This window comes from Fulmarus glacialis, unplaced genomic scaffold (genome assembly GCF_000690835.1).
Source record: "Fulmarus glacialis isolate BGI_N327 unplaced genomic scaffold, ASM69083v1 scaffold41018, whole genome shotgun sequence".
NCBI lineage: Eukaryota > Metazoa > Chordata > Aves > Procellariiformes > Procellariidae > Fulmarus > Fulmarus glacialis.
The window spans coordinates 1-16,605 of NW_009228391.1; the positions used below are offsets into that span (position 1 = coordinate 1).

General features: G+C 43.3%; 1 protein-coding gene across 1 annotated transcript; it reads right to left on the reverse strand.

Annotated features, from left to right (window-relative positions):
- Window positions 1-8,396: 8,396 nt before the first annotated feature.
- On the reverse strand, window positions 8,397-16,042 carry CALCOCO2 (calcium binding and coiled-coil domain 2). The gene is made up of 12 exons (XM_009583464.1): window positions 15,847-16,042; window positions 15,392-15,494; window positions 14,893-15,026; window positions 14,062-14,187; window positions 13,451-13,578; window positions 13,249-13,339; window positions 12,371-12,493; window positions 11,524-11,622; window positions 10,377-10,472; window positions 9,541-9,682; window positions 9,096-9,133; window positions 8,397-8,573 (listed from the first exon to the last, which is right to left on the reverse strand). The coding sequence occupies exons 1-12, from the start codon at window positions 16,024-16,026 to the stop codon at window positions 8,397-8,399; spliced, it is 1,437 nt and encodes a 478-aa protein (XP_009581759.1). The 5' UTR covers window positions 16,027-16,042.
- Window positions 16,043-16,605: the final 563 nt, after the last annotated feature.

Consider the following 16,605-nt stretch of genomic DNA (forward strand, 5'->3'; position numbering starts at 1 on the left):
CAAGGCTGCGCAGGGGGTCATGGGAGGTGTTGTCTGAGGAGGGGCTTTGTGAGGGAGGGGAGATTTTCGTGACAGGATTTGTCCCCTCTCCTCAGGGGACGGGCGGGATCCTGCGGTCCGAAGCCGGTCCTCACCTCAGAGCCCCGCTCCCCTTCTGCGGGCAGGCTTCGTGTGGAGGGCTGGCAGCAGAGGGCTCTGCCCTTGGGCCGCTGTGGCATGTGATTTTGGGGGGGCTGAGAGAAGGGAGGCGAGTGGGTGTGAGGGACAGGGCAGCTTTAGGTGACACAACACAGCAAAGTCCTTGACAGGGCCAAACGTTGATCCCTAAGCAGCCATGGGCATACAGGATCATCCCGTCAAGAGTTTATCTGTGAGGCAGCAAACCTCATCGTGAGACCTGACACAGCGGGTTGTCTGGATGGGGTTTCAGGTCTTGGTTTTAAACAGCCAAAAGTTTGAAAATTGGTCTGCACTGGCTCTGTCCGTGCTACCCTAACTGTGGGCTAATGGTAGGGCAACCTTGCCTTAAATCTTTAGAACGGCACAAAAATAATCCTAAATAAATAATAGCGAAACAAAATTACCAGCTTTGGGAAGCTGAAATCGGACTCTGAGGTCTGTTGGTGCTGCTGACACAATGGGTAGCACCATTTACATCCGGAATTCGCAACAGTTGTATGAATTCAGTTCCTGCTGCCATGGAAACAGACTGAGATGGCTAAAAATGGAGCAGGTTGTTCTAAGCTAATTGTTCGACACACACAAAAAAGCTTGGATTCCATTTTCTTTTTTTTTTTTTTGTGATACTGATTCCTTTAAACTAACCTGCTCCATTTCCATGGCAGCCAGTAGCAGATTTACTAGAATTCATTTTAAATTTTATAATCCTGATATGTGTCGTAAGGTTAAGAGTTTTCCAACATTTTCTATAGAATTAAAGATCCAGTGAGCTCCTTAGATTTATTTGAGCAATCTGTAGCATACTCAATACAATGCATCCAAGTGATATATAGGTATATATAGCTTCTACATTAAAACAGCGTATTTTTCTCTTCTGTTGCTTGTAAACACAAGGATTGGAGTCTTTACTGGGACTAAAGAAATTTTCATTCAGGATCCCGCAGTGATGCCTCTAGTCTATATTCTGCCTCTCGTTGGGCCACATGTTTTAGGAGAAAGTGCAAGAATCTCATGTTTAGGAGTTGTCTTAGAAAAGTTCACTGAGAAATATGATTTAATATCTCTTTCAGAGTTAATGTCTCTTCCAAAATATGTGTTAGGGTTGTAACTCTGAGTATTTTTATAAGATTTCTTCCTTTAAGAGCAGAGGGGCATTCTAGTAGGTAGCTTCAAGAAGGTTTGAGTATCCCCATTTTGCCTGGTTTGTTAAAAAACCCGCCAGTGTAAAGCAACAATAACATCTCAAGGCACACTTTCTAGGTATAGTTCTGAAAGGACAGAATACAGGTCATTAAACTTATCTTATATTAACAGAGGAGGAACTTCCTGAAGGTGTAAAAAACACTGAGCTACCTAAAAAAAACCCCTGATGTTCTCTGTTTCATATAATTAAGAGCTCTTTTCCAAACCTTTCCTACATTTTGGATCAGATCTATCCTAACAATAGCCCTCTTTAAGGAAGGATTGTCGAGTCTAATGACTCCATTAAGCCAAGCGTGGGTTCATATATACTGCTACAACCAAGTAATAACTCTTAGGAATTAAAAATCCATATGGCTCTCTCAGCTGTACTACATAACGTGTGCAGCAGCTGCTCTCAAAAATACTATAACTGTTATTAAAAAAAGGAACTAACTACACTCTATGGGTTACGAAACTGCAACTTCTTAAATAGAAACAAATTTAGTGTAAAACATGTTCAGAATCTTCAGGCTGACCATCTTTTTTGTCTTTTTCATTGTCACTGTTCGTTTCTGGTTGCATTTAGATGCCGTAATCATGACCAAGGCCCCACAGGAATACACATTGTAAAAGCGCATGCAATATTCTAGTCTCATCCTGTTACTGGGGAAGGGAAGCAGGCAGGGGACGAGACGTACAGATGTAAGTGCCTCAGGGCTTGAGTTATCAACTCACTCTGGAAGCAGCTGCTCCCACTGGCAAATCTCTTATGGATCAGTAGAGGAGAAGTACAGCCTGATGAACCCCACCAGGTTTTTCAGGCTGGGAAAACCATTGGGAAGGGTTAAAAACTCCCTGGAGTCTGAAGGGCATCAATCCCTTTTGGCAGCCATCCATTTTTTCTCCATCCCGGCTCACTTCTTGTGCTGTTCAGCCTTTCTCAAAATGAATGTTAAATCTGGCGAGGGAAAGGGGGATTATGTCACAGATTTTCTGAGTGGCTTTGGCCAAATTCCTTCATGTTTGCATAACTGTTTCCCTGTCTGTAACATAGGGGTAATATTTAATTATGTTATGTAGAGCATAAGTCTCGTAAGGCCTACTTCTTTAGTGCTTGTCATGTGAGGTTGTAATGTGAAAGGAGCTATATTTAAAATAATTAATTTAGGCTCTGTGTTGCTGATAGCTTTGCTGTATTTTAGAATCTCAGTGCCAGACTAGTAATTATATAAGACTATAAGCCCTGGGCACTCTGAGGCTAGGAGAAACTTTGTCACCAATGTAATTTTTTATTTATATTACACGGTAAGCCAGGGTGCAAGCCTACATTTAAGCCTAAACTGACCTTGCCTAAAAATTTCAATGAGCTCTGGCACCTCGGAGGGCAGAGTCTCCACACGATCTCTTATATAGGGCCCCGTGCAGTCTTGTCTGCTTTGTGAGTGGGATGGGCTGTGCCAATCATAATATATTCCATAATATCATATAGCCAACGGAGAATGGACGAGTGAGCTCAAGTTCCTTCCTAGAAGGGCTTTCGTGTTGTAATCAGCAGGGTGCTGTGATCTGAGCAGGCAGCTGAGCTACAGATATTTGGGGGATGACTTAAGTGCAGGTCAAGAGGCATACTTTGTAGTAACCGAGTTTCTGGCCAGATCCAGTGAACTACACGAACATTGCTATTTGGATCAGGACACGGTGTCAAATTTTCCATGCAGGTAGTTTGGACTGGGTAGGAAAGTTAAAAAAATTCATCTTGAAAAGGAAAGTCGTCTTTGACTAATAGCCAGAGACAGTCTGTGCAGTACCACTGCACTAGCTCTACCACTTAAATTGTGATCAAAACCTAACAAAACCCTCTACTTGCCGAGATTTACTGCTTCACAGACCAACGGAGCGAAATGTAAACTGCAATACATCCGTCTTTATTCCACAAGCATCCCTGGTTCTGTTATTCCCCTCTCCAGTCCCCCTGGATGAATAGCCCTTTCCCCTCGCCACGCTGAATAGGCCAGGTGACTCCAAAACTGGCCACCCAGCAGATGCTTCCGCAGTACCAACTGTTCTGAATCCCCCACCCCATCTCCAGCTTTTTTTTTTCCTCCTCCTTCCCCCGTGTCCTACCAATCTAGGCTGCCTGGCACATGCTGCAAGCTGCAGTCCCACTGGAGTGATATTGTGATGGAAATGAGGGAGGGGATGCAGGCAGAACTGCACAGATTTACAGCACTCTAAGGGTTTCCATTAAAATCCTTGACAACTTGTTATTTATGAGTAGACCGACAGCTCTTCTAATATCCAGGGCCTAGACCCCATTCACTTCAATAATGCTGGTTTGGAATAAATGAGCCAGAGGATGGAAACCAGTTCTGTTAGTATAATGGAGGAGGCTAATAGCTGTTTAGAGAAAACAACTGATGTAATTCTGGGACCCAATCCTTTCACCAACAAAACAATAAAGGTTCGATTCTTCAGTGCATTTCACCTAGTGATTTAATTCAGTACAAAGAGGGTGATAAATGGCAGCGTTTGGATTTCGTGCCGTTATATACCCACTAAGCACTCTCTATTTGTACTAGTGCACTAGAGATAAAGGGACTCATTGACTCCTGTGCAAGCAGGAATAGGTCAGTCTGGATCTCCACAGCAGAACAAAGATAAACAATGTGTCCTTACCAAATAATGCAAGCGACAAAAAACCGCTCTGCATAAGTGTAATATTTTCATTTTTCAGTCTCACGGGGGCCTGTGAGCATTTCCTTCCCCAGATTTTTCTGAGCTGCCCCACCTAAACCAGTGTGGCAGTCTGTCTAAGTGTCATTTTAGAACATTTTTTTCCACCGTTCCCCTCTCTGCTCCCTTCCCTTTCCCATCATTGACATGCCAAATACAGAAGCACCTCCACTTACTAAGTAAGCACAGGACCGATCCCTTAAATAAGGACTTCGATGGTCAAAACACTTTAAACCCTAGATGTGCATTATGCTGCTGTAAAGAATTATCGATCTCTTCTGCTGTGTCTTAAAATCAAACTGACAAGTTGACTACCGAGTATAACCACTCAATTGCTGGCTTGTACACGGCTTTCCTTTTCCTCCTTTGTTCACCTGCATCTTGTCTATTTACATTCCTTTTGTCAGGAATCTTTTTATTTCCTTTCAGCTTCCTCTGCCTTCCACGGGAGCCTCATTACGGTGAAGCGAAGAGAAGCAGCAGCAGCGCTCCCAGACTGCATTCTGCGGGGTGAAAGGCAGGGAGAGGCAGCACTGCCGGGTGGACCGTGGTCCATGCCTCTGCCTCCCCCTCGTCCGCACCCCAAACCTCAGCACTGTAATTTCGGAGGAGACTGGCAATGGTGAAGATCCAAATTGTTCTGCAGGAAGAGGAAAAAAGACCTGGATAGATGAAGAGGAACCAGGAGGAGAACGGGTGGAGGAAAGAGGCTGTTCAAGTGAGGAAGGGGACTGTGGCTGTACGATTGGGAATCACTTTCTGAAAGAAGCTGAGCCACTAGTCTGTTATTTCAGCAGCCTTCCAGATACTCTGACTTTCAGGGCTGAAATAGTTTGGGAATCCGGAATCTGTAATCGTCTCCCTTGTGACCAGTCTTTTTTTTCTGCACTGAAAATAACTTTTCCCAAGCAAAACAATGGTCTTTCCTATGAAACGAACTGACATCAGTCGGTATGTGTGACCATAATTAGCAGCGTGTCTTTGCAGCTGGGAGATGTTATCATCTGGTTTGCATTTTACACATACAGAAACATACCTGTTAATTGGAAAATGATGTGCCATGGACAGGGACAGATATATTCAAAATATACTCTGTGTGAATGGGAGAGAAAGCCCAAGGGAAGAACCAACTTCATGGAAAAGGAAGGCAAAGGGACTGACAAAAATGAGGGAGAAGCAAAAGGTCCAAGCAAAGGGAGAAGAGCTCTCTGGGGCTGAGCGGGTTTGCCTGCATCGGAGCAGTGATCGCTCACGGAAAGCAAACTGGGCCAGCTCCTAGGCTGGACCAACTGATAAGCCTTGTAAAGGTTTAAAAAGTTATATATACACAGTGATTTGGCCCACAAAGTATGACTTCTTCCTTTTAGATACATTTCTAATGAATGTCCATTCAGATGCTACATGAGTTCGGGTATAAATGGTGCCAAACCCCTACTGTCCCTTTTGAAAATTTATTTCAAGGTCCTTATCCAATACATATCAATGTAATATTGGATCTTATCCAAAGTATAACTATATCTAATTATCAGCCATCTGAGCTACTTCTGTATTAAACCATAAAATTGAGATAGGATTGAAACCTCTTATGATTCCAAAGGCTAAACGCAGCAGTAACATAAATAATGCTGTAAATTACAAGCAAAATGAAAACTTGGTCAGAAAATATATGATGTAATTTGTGCTTAGGGGTAAATTGGTCCCTGGCTACCCAGGATAGGGAAGGTATGACCTGCATCAGGCCGAAGTATGTGGCTGGGAGTCCGAATCTGTGTCATTATTACAGAAAAAAAATGACATACCTTAAAATACTTCAAAAAGCCAGCATCCTCATGAGATTTATTGCGGTCTGACCCCCTCTGCCGGTCACCCGCTTCCTGCCTGTGTCGCAGGGCCGGCACCTCAACGTAGGCTCTGAGATTTGTAGGAATGATAGGAGCACGCAAGTGGAAAATGACAGGTACCCGTGTAAAAGGGATGGAGGGGCAATTCGGGGGCACCGACACTTGGCACCGGTAGCTCAAGGACATAGATAGCATCACGACATAATTCCAACCCCAGGTGACCGGGTTTGGGGTTAGGATACGAGCCGCTAAAGCCAGTGCTAGCAACGGTGTAGAAAGGAAAGAGGTCTGATAACTGGCATTTGGGTTAACTACCAGGGTTTTAGTAAAAATTGCTTTTGTGTCTCTTCACACTTGATCTGCTTCTGTCAAGAGGCAAAGCAGTAAAAGAAGAAAAATGTAATTTAGAATGAGGAGGCATGGGAAAATGTTGCGGGGGGAAAAGCATTTTCTGGAAGAACAATGGGACTTTTCCTGAGGAAACAAGTGTTCAGGCAAAAATGAGCCTCATTTTGATGGAATGTTCGATTGGCAAAATTGGGATAAAGCTATGCCAGGAATGTTGAGATATACTATAGTAATCAATGATGTCAAAACATGTACAATACCAAGTATTTTTTAAATAATATTTTATCATCCCTAGCAAGGAGGTTTTCAGCTTTTTCTCCTAGCCTAGAGAAAAAAGGTGTTGATACACTGGACGTTCTTATGACACAGAAGAAATTCAGCCAGCTCTAGGTTTTTAGATCAGCACTACTGGGAATGGATATAAACAAATAGAGCCCATACAGCTCTCTTTACTTTCCTGATTCGCTCTCCTTATCCCATACTATCCTTTGGCCTTCATGATGTATTCCCATACTGTGAGGAGCCACTGAGGATCAACCAGTTAAATATGTGCTTTCTGCTAACAGAAACAGTCTCACTACCCGTAGAGATACCCTGTGTGGCGTGCTAGAAGTTATTCAGAGACGTGCTTAAGTACTTTGTTAGACGGAAGCTTCAGCAAGTAAATGAAAGCCTGCAAATAGCTCCCTTAAGACCCTATCAATTCCTCCAATTTATTTCTTTAAGAATGAACAGACATAGACATATTTTTCAAAGATTTTCTCCGTATAGCTTTTATTTTTGTTTGCTGTTATTTTCTTTTACAGGTTTTTTAAATAACACCTTACCAGTATAGTACATCTCAAGACAGAAATACTCTATTTAAACCTAGATTGATAAAAAGTTTGTGTAGAATCAAAACAGTAAAGCATTTCAAAGTCTTTGTTACTCTAAATATTCTTAAAACTCTATGTAAACGTCTTAGGATTCTCTATTGCTTCAGATATTCAGCAAGAAACGCAGTCTAATACAGCTGGATAATAAACCTTTCCCCTTATGTGTTTGCATGGAAAAAAGAGCTGTTAATCATAAATTGAAAATCCTGAAGCAGAAATAAAAATAGTAACTGGATCATCTGTGCACAAAGCATTGTAATATCCCAAGGCACTTAGTTTTGAATCACAATGTTTTGGTTTGAGAACAGGCTCTTCTTGTTAAATCAAGAAGGTTTAGAAACATAAAAGAGAAATAATCCAAATTCATATTTCCTTTAAATGCGGATGCCCAGTTTCTGACTGAGAGACCATTTATCCTCTGTGCTGCCAAGACAACTCAGCTACTGCTTTTCTGTGGGCTCCACATCATACCGACCTTCCCTGTTTCAGAAATTTCAGGTTTTCCTCATCATGAGATGGATGGAGAAAACAGTGCACGTGCCTCACCCTAGAATAAGCCACGCTGCCTACTTTGCTGGAAGGACGGCGCTGGACCTTCAGATCTGCAAACAGATATTTGGTCTCTTTATAAATATGTCTCTTTCACTTGCTTCACGACTGATGGTGAAAGAAGAGATGTATTTTTATTTAGACTTTTTTACTTATTAATAATAAATTCTGCATTCCAGAAACTGAGCAGGACTGAAGGTGTGATCCTCAAAGATTATAAAATGTTTCTGGTCTTTGGTTAGCAATCACAGTGCTATATTAAAGAATAAAACCATCATAATAGAGATGTATCAGCCAAGTAGAGAAAACTGCTGTACTACATCCCATCACTTGGATCCCTGCCTGAATGAACAGTTACATGGCCAATCTTGTTCTAAAGAACTGGTACCACATTCAGCTAAATTACTAATTATAGGATTTGTAACTCATTTAACAAGCATATATACTTGATCCAAGACAGAGGACTTAAGTTTGATGACGGTGATTCAGTTTCAGGCTGTGGATGTCTGACCTGATTTATGTGTTGGTCATATGCTGCATGGAACAGAAAGCTCAGAATTACAGTACTAGTGGCATAGTCAGTCTTGTCTGGGTGATCTTAACATGAATTAAGCCTATACAGTGATTTTGGTCTATTCTATACTGCGGCCTCTGGCACCTATTCTACAGAGCAGACACGAATTCAGACTTATTCCAGGCCATGACAAAAAATATGGTCATCAAACACCTGCTTATTGGACTTTTCAAAGCTTTCACTGCAGAGTGGACACTCCAGAAGATGGCTCTGCACATGGGCCTCATACTGACTTGTTTCAATATCTTCAGGAAATACTTCATCGCACATGGGGCATTTCCTTATAGAAGCCTGAAAAAGCAAATGCAAATAAAGTCAGTTTAAAAATTATATTCAAAGAGAAGAAACAGAAGAGTTTAGTAGCCGGATATTATCACTTTTGGACACGTCTTCCGACTTCTAACACTCTCAAGTTTTCAAATGTCTCCAGGCTTCTCTAAATAGCACTTAAAATTCAAGAGCTTCTGAGAGGTACTCTAACTTTCCATCCTACGTAGCACATGTCCATGTCTCCAATAGGAAATAAGGTATTTAGCAGCTGAATGCTGCTCATTCTGCCTGAGATGCTGCCAACAGCTGGTCCTTAAAGATTAGGGTCAACAGAATTTCCTTTCTCTACCTTAAGACATATAACTCTCATTAATTCTACATGTTAAGCATACATGGGTCCATTTTGTTGTCCGCTATCTTACCAGGACTAAACCAGTATGTAGACAATTGGCTCCAGAGCTGAACTTGGAGCTTTTTATTTCAAACCACTAATTCATGTCCATAAACCACTAATTCATGTCCAGTCGTGTCCATTTTACTTACTACGCCTGCAGCTCGTGCCCCCAGGTTTGCTCCTGCAGCTGGAAAAAGAAGAACTCAATTTAGCTACAGCAAAATGATTAACAATGTAATGTGCTGATAACTAGTAATTCTTGAAACATGAGGATGTGGCTCTGGATCTAAACCTCTATATTTAGGACTATGGAAACTGGACATAAGCCACAGAACTAGCTGTCTCACAGCTGAATAAACTAGCTAATAGTTGTCTGTCTTGGCAGAAAATGAACAGACAGCTGATCACTTAAGTCAACTCGTAACACCTGGCAGCATTTTGCAGCTGCCAAGTCATCTGCACACATGCAAAGCTGCACAGAGGTGCTGCTAATAATGTCCTTTCTACAGCATTCAATTTGAGAGGGAACATAATTTGCTGAGGCTCTAACTGCCGTGAATTTGCGGTTTAAGACAGAATGCCAAGTAATCTCACCACAATATGGATTTCCAAACAGAAGGCCTCCTGCTTCACGAGCTGGAATTGAAGCTTGAGCTTGTGAAACAACAGAGAAGGAAGAAACCTCTCTAGCCTGCGAGAGATGCCTCAGGAGTCCATCATTCTCTTCCCTAAGTTTCTGCAAAGGGACAAAAGGGCAGAATGATTTTCCAGAAGCTCAGGAGACCATTTCAGAGAAAAGTCATGCTTTGCACTAACATAGATCCTCTTATATCAGAATCAAAATTGCTCTGAACTTCTTGTAGGTAGCTCAGTGTTAGTCCTGCTTGACCGAATGGGAAAGTGAGGTAAGGAAGGGCAAGGATCTATTCTGTGGCCTGCTCAGAAAGGCAGAGAAGGTGATCACAATAGAGTAACACACTTTAAAAGACAAGACTATCCTGAAGTCATGCAGAGTAGGGAACAAAACTGAGCAGTCATTGCTTAGACTGGACAAAAAGGCTATGTCCATTTAAACGAGTAAGCCCGCTCATTTCAGTGGTGTCAGAATTAAGCTAACATTAGGAGTTTTTGAAAATCCGCATGCTATTATGGGTAAAGCAGTCTATTCTGTGGTGGGGGGAGAAAGGTGCAAGTTTTTGGACCCTTCCTCTTAAGCTGTACAGTCGTGGCAGCAACAACATACTGTAAGTGTACGCACACAGACGTTTGTACGTAGACCGCCTGGCAGCCTGGCTTTAGGTGACGGTCCCCATGCAGGCACAATTAGTGATCCGTTTGGTGGAAGGGTTAATGGAACTGAACACTAGACTGGGAGATTGGTGTCACATTCAATACAGGAGAAAGGCGAGGGAGTTGTGCCAAGTTCTCACCCGATTTTCCTCATCAGCTTCATTCTTTTTTGCCTGCAGAATCTGAAACAAACGCTTCTGCTCCTCAAGTTCTTTCATTAAGTCACAGTTCTGTTGCTGTGAAGGAAAAGGGTTACTTGGTAAATCATGGGAAACTGGCAAATAAAATGATGACAGCTCCAAGCACTGGAGCTGTCATATACTAGCTACCTCCTGCTGCATTTATTACCAACAAATAAACCTTCAGCTTCAGTGGGAGTCTTACCATTTCATAGTTTGTCACCTAGGATATCTCCATGCCACCACTCACTTATGCTCTGTATTTTCATTACAACATGCGAGATGACACATGACCTCTGAAGGGGACATATGACAGGTCAAACAAAGAGGGAGGTTGAAGAAAGGAACGCATACAGCTGAAAAATCCACCCTGGCAGGTGAGAGCTCTCCAAGTCTGCCAGGTTTCCTGGTGCTGTGAGACTTGCATTGACAGTGGATGGCCAGCACATCCTTAGGCATTAATCTTATAGCTGACTCTTGAATTAAATCAGTAAATTAGATAAGCTAGAGCACTTAGGGATTCTGCAGTCATTCTCAAAGTATCACTCTAAGAATCCTGAACATTTGGCATCACAGCGGAGGTAATCACATCATCTATTTTAGGCATCTAATTTTCAGTGCCAAAGTCAGAGTAGAGCCTCCAAAAGCTTCCTGAGTAGCACATACAGAGAGAGAAGCACCTTTAGAAGGTCACTCAGGGCAACAGGCTAAAGATGATGTGACGGCCTCAGTCAATGCCAATGATGGTTTCTTCAGTAGAAAGAAATGCCACAGCATGCTGCCCTTTTCTTTTATATCCTTCACATTCCTTCAAGGAGTGATTTCCAATGCTGAGGTTTGTGGATTACTTCTAAAAGGTCTGCAGAAGTTACCTAAGAAAAGCAAGCCTTTTGTCCATAAACTTAGATTTGTTATACATATAGTCACTGGCAACATCACAGGGGAATCGTGATGGTTCTGCAAATTGAAAGAAGGTGGAAAAGAGTGCCGTCGGTGACTCTCAGCTCCCCTGCACAGGCACCCGCAGGTTCCACACAATACAGCAGAGCTCTGTGCTCAGCATTGCTGGGACCATCTCCCCAGCTGCATCCCCAGAAATGCTGGGCACCTGCTCATTCTGCAGACAGTGGGACAGACAAAGTGAGAGTTTGGCCTCCGTCCCCTTCAGGTATTCCATGCAACGTTCAGGCTCCTTATTTTGCTCTTTCTGCACAGAAGTCCCAGATTTTTACAAGCAGAGTTGCAAAGAGGTGTCAGAGAAGGATGTGGGGCAGAGCACCAAACTACAGAACAGAAACTTTGTATTGTTTACAGCTTATTTTGGTGCATTCTGAGCATATTGCATCTATTTTATCGATTATTAAATGCTAAATTTAAGATATTAAGGATGAGAAAGAGACAAAAACATCAAAAGAAAAAAGACCAGCCAGGTTGCTGCCTCACAGCAATTACTAGTCAGCTTCCTGTTGGAGGTAAAATTAACAGCGTGTAGTCTGGGCAGATTTACGATAACTTGTTTTATTTACCCGTAAGTCCCGGTCCTGAAACAGTTTTGCTTAGATGCAACCATTTGCAATCAGCCAAGTATCAATCCTGAATTCCCACTGATTTCCTTTATCCCTTGAGCTGACTCAAAAGAGATCAAGACAGAGACAGAATTTTCCTGCTACAGAGAATCAGAATTACAATGTCTAGTTATACAGGCATTTCTTCCAAAACTAAAACATATGTGTATGCTATGAGAATATATGTATACTATGAGAATCTGTCAGATGGTGTGTCCACAGAACCACCTATGTGGACACCCATGCCACCATGGACATTTCTCTTTCTGTCATGGAATCCCCTAGGATTCTCGTAAGATTGAGCAATATTTGTACCTGCTGACTGCCAAGGATGCCTCAGCCGCTCGCCCTGGCTCCCCCAAGCACCGTGATACTCAGGGAAGGCTTTACCTGCTGAGTTCTAGTCATGCGTAACTGGCGATTCTCTTCCTTTAAGCTTTCAAGCTGCTCTGTCTTATCGTGGTCCATATGAGACAGGTTTTCCACTTCTTTCTCATAATTCAACACTTGAGACTAGAGAGAAAGACGGGTGTGCAGAAAGTGAAAATCAAACAGCTCCGAGTGAGGAGCACGGGCACCTCTTGCTGCAGAAGGCAAAGCTCCAGAACCCGTGGCTGCTTAAATTTTTTTTCTGCAAACATTTTTCCATCAAAACCTTTATAGAAACCGAGAATAGTTACATGGGGGTATACTGGAGCTGATGTATTCATCAGAACACAGCCTTCATTCATACGTTCTCTGAGGAGCTTTCTAAGTTTCAGCATGACACTTCCAGCCTGGGAAGTCAGAGAACAAAGAGAAAAACAGAGACTCTACAGGCAGATGGTTTGCCCATCGTTCTGGGTCTCCCATGTAGCTATTTTCAGTCTACCTTCTCCCTTCACATATCTCCCAGCTAGAAGTCTTGTTTTCACCCAAGTATTGAACATAATTTTAGAATGTTTTTCAAAACAGAAGTGTTTTCTGTCTGGATCCTTAGCTAGCGGGAGATAAACAACAGTCTGATTTTGGTCAACTTAATGAGCATGCAAAGGGGATGTTTTTAGGGAATAAAATCCTTACAGTTTCTCTTAGCACATCCCCCTCTACCCTTCCGTCCATAACACAGATTTCTTGAGGTTTCCTGGAGGTCAAATCATATCAAAGGTTGACATTTTCCTGAAGAACTCATGCAATCAAAAAAGAAACTCATACACCACATATTTGCTCAAGATTGCTCAGTTCTCTGTCAGAGGCAAAGCAAAAGAGGGCAGCTATATGTTTGCTACCTGCAGCTGGTCCAAGTGATCCAGGGCTGCTTTCAGTCGGGTTTCCAGGCGTTCCTTGTCAGAGGTCACATTCTGAATTTGCTCTTTGAGTCTACTCAGAACAAATCAAAACACACCATACTTTCACGGATGGAAATTTAATCCATAAAGGCAAGGTGCTTACATGAAATCCTGTTTTGAGATATGCTGTAAATACACTTACTGGTGTAGTTCTGCCTCTTTGGAGTCATCCAGTTCCTTTAGATGTTTATTTTCCTTTTTCAGGGAATTCAGCTCCAGCTCCAGTTTCTCTGCGTTGCTCCTCAGAGACTCTAAACTATTCTGAAGCTCCTGAAAATCACAGTGAGGTCAACAGGAGGTAAATGGGACCCAAGCAATAGTCCTGCTCTGCACTGGAACTGCAAAATCCCTCAAATGCAACATTTCCAGCCAGCCCATCTGAAGGAGGGAAATCTCTCCTTTGCATCCTGACTACTCTTTCAGACCTTTTTCAATTTATATTAAGCCCTGAGCAAAACTGAAGGAGGAAAAGATAATGATAATGTGATTCTGGGACAGCCTACAAAACATTTTTGAACACTCCCCTTCCCGTATGTTCCCGACTTCTGTGCCTGCTGATGCCTCTTGTTCATCATTACTGTTCTTATCACAGTAGAGGTGGTGTACAATTTGGTAAAGGATTAAACAGATAATATGGGGAGAAACCTCTTTAATTTTCTCCTGGAAGCATACAGTGGAACAAGACCTGACTCAGGCCCTCTTCATCTTTCAGACTTAAAGCTTCTGACTTCTTATATTAACTTTTTTGTTTACCTGTGTCTTGTTGAGCTCTTCCTGCAGATCGATGTTTTGTTTCTGGAGACTTGCACAGCTTGCTTTCAGCTCCTCATTTTCTTTATGCAAATTTTTGTTTTGTAGTTCAATCTCTTCCACTTCTCCCTGGCAAGCAATAAAGTTGTTCGGTCATAACAGAAGCACTGAAAAGCTACATTCCAAATAGCACAGTGCGAAGAGGAAAGAAAGATGAGCTCTGCCAAAGGGAACGCCGTGTACCTCCCCGTGCTTTCACTGCTAGCACAGACCAGGCTACTTCGCTCTCCCCAGTCCGTCCAAAGCTGACCATCAACCCAGTTCTTGAATACCGAGCACATACGACCCCTGATCTTTGGAGATGCTCAATGCTTTCTGCGTCCACAGAAGTCAGCAGAGGCAGAGGTTTGGGGCTTTTTTGTTTGTTAGATTGGGACCATGTGTGCAGTGTAGTCATTAACAAAAGAGCTGCACACAAGACACAGCACCTCAGTTATTGTCCATGTGCATGCTCTTACTCCCAGCTAATGGGAGACTGTTTCCATGAAAATGACATTTTCGTTTAAGAATATTCAAAAGGCCCTGAAACACTAGGTATTAAGTCGCCCCCATGACAAAGAGCTCACAATCTAAGTGAACTGGTCTCATAAATGGCGGGTAGAGAAACAAAGGCTGCCCAAATTTGTGTGACAGACCAGTAGCAAAGCCAAGAATAGAATCCAAGTCTGCTGAGTTCTAGCTTGGCATCCGATTTACCGGATCACTCCATGTTAGCAATGAGCACATGCCAATAAAAGCAGAGGCAGGAAAAAGCAGAGAAGAGAGGACACATACCTGTGTGGTAACCACCAGGATATCATCCTCAATCTCTGCTCTGAACTGGAAAGGCACACTGGCTCCCCGGACCACGCCATCCTGGTCGACGTAGCAGAACTGGTAGTATTCATCATCTTTCGGTAGGTAGTAAGCTTATGACAAACACAACAACCCTGTCATATGCAGCTTCTAATTATTCAAGTCTCTTAACTATAGCACGGAAAGTGAGAACCTCAGAAAACTGAGACATCCTAGTTCAGTATTGTTCCTGCACCATTAGTAATTCCTTGTGCCAGTGATAAGAATACAGTATCACTCAGTCAGGACGGCAGAATTTAGCAGATTCGACATTTTGTCATTTATTATGGGATTTGAAATAAAGTCTCCCAAAGCATGGTCCTACAGATATTCTGTAATTCCGAATGTAGCGCTTATTGGTGGCAGCAATGCGGGAGGCTGTGTGTGCGTGCCTCTGTGTGCACACACATCCCCTGAGTGACCCAAGCTCCCCACGCACCTTTGAACTGGATCTGTTGCTGCACAGCCGCATCACTGTGGGCGTCACTGGGCAGAGGAGCCCACATGAATGTGTAATATTCCCGAGTTGTTTTCCATCCCACCTGCAACAGCAAAATTGTTATATGGCATCACACAGTTCATGCTTATCCTATGGTAATGGGACTGTATTTCCACATAGACCAGTTACTGGGAGGACTTTTGCATTGATATCGTGACTTCTAAGAGTTTGGTCTATGCATGAAAGGATAATCAGGGTGTTTGATTAGGCTTGAAGCTGTTCGGGTCACAACAGGTCTGGCACTTTGTCCCTAGGCACAGTAAAGATGTTCCATTACACACGGTTATTACCGAAAAAAAATCCCCAACCCTGTTCTATAAAAGCCCAAGCTATTTGTTTCTGCCTGCTGCTGCCTTCTCATACTTGGCACATCTGGTTTCACAGTATTCACTCACCCGGAAGATGCCCACCCAGTCCTTCCCGCGAGGAACGATGTTCTGCGTGAGGGTGTAATAACAGGTTATGTCTCCTCCGGGGACATAAAACTTCTCCACATTGTTAAAGACGACCTGGGAGAAGTGGCAGTTGTCTAAGAGGACGGCAGAAGTGGGAGGCTCGTCTGAGGTCTCATCCATTGTGGAAGTCTACAAGAGGAAAGAGTAAGGGGATTATCTCATCTTTGGATGCTGCCATCATCGTTGTGTCTGTGAAGGGCATGAAGAGGTACGGCTTGGGAGTGACAGAGCTGTGAGGTCCAAAACCCCCTACGCACACACCAAGGTTTCTCAGCAAGGCACATGAGCTCACTGAAGCCCCTGCCGCTGTGGCCAGGCTGCTCCTGACATCCCCAGCAGCTTGCAGATCCTCTTTAGCAGACGTCTGTAAGACTCTCTCATCCGACCGCTGCTTCCCAGCCATGTGCCTGGTGCTCTGAGGCTGCCAGTGTGGCACAGCAGCCTCTCTCCTGCGTGGGACCCCACGAACCAGACCCGCTGACTATCCTACAGATCCGCTACACGGCAGTGGTGCCATGCAGCAGCAGGAGCATGCGTGCCTGCTGGTGGGATCCCATGTTTGAAGACCCTGCTGGAACCCACATGCAGCCTCACATCATGTTTTTCATGTGATTTGACACTCCAGGCACATCCCCACCATATGTAGTTAATGTGGGGGGTGCATCAACTCTTCTGAGGTCTGGAGACTAGCACATTGCT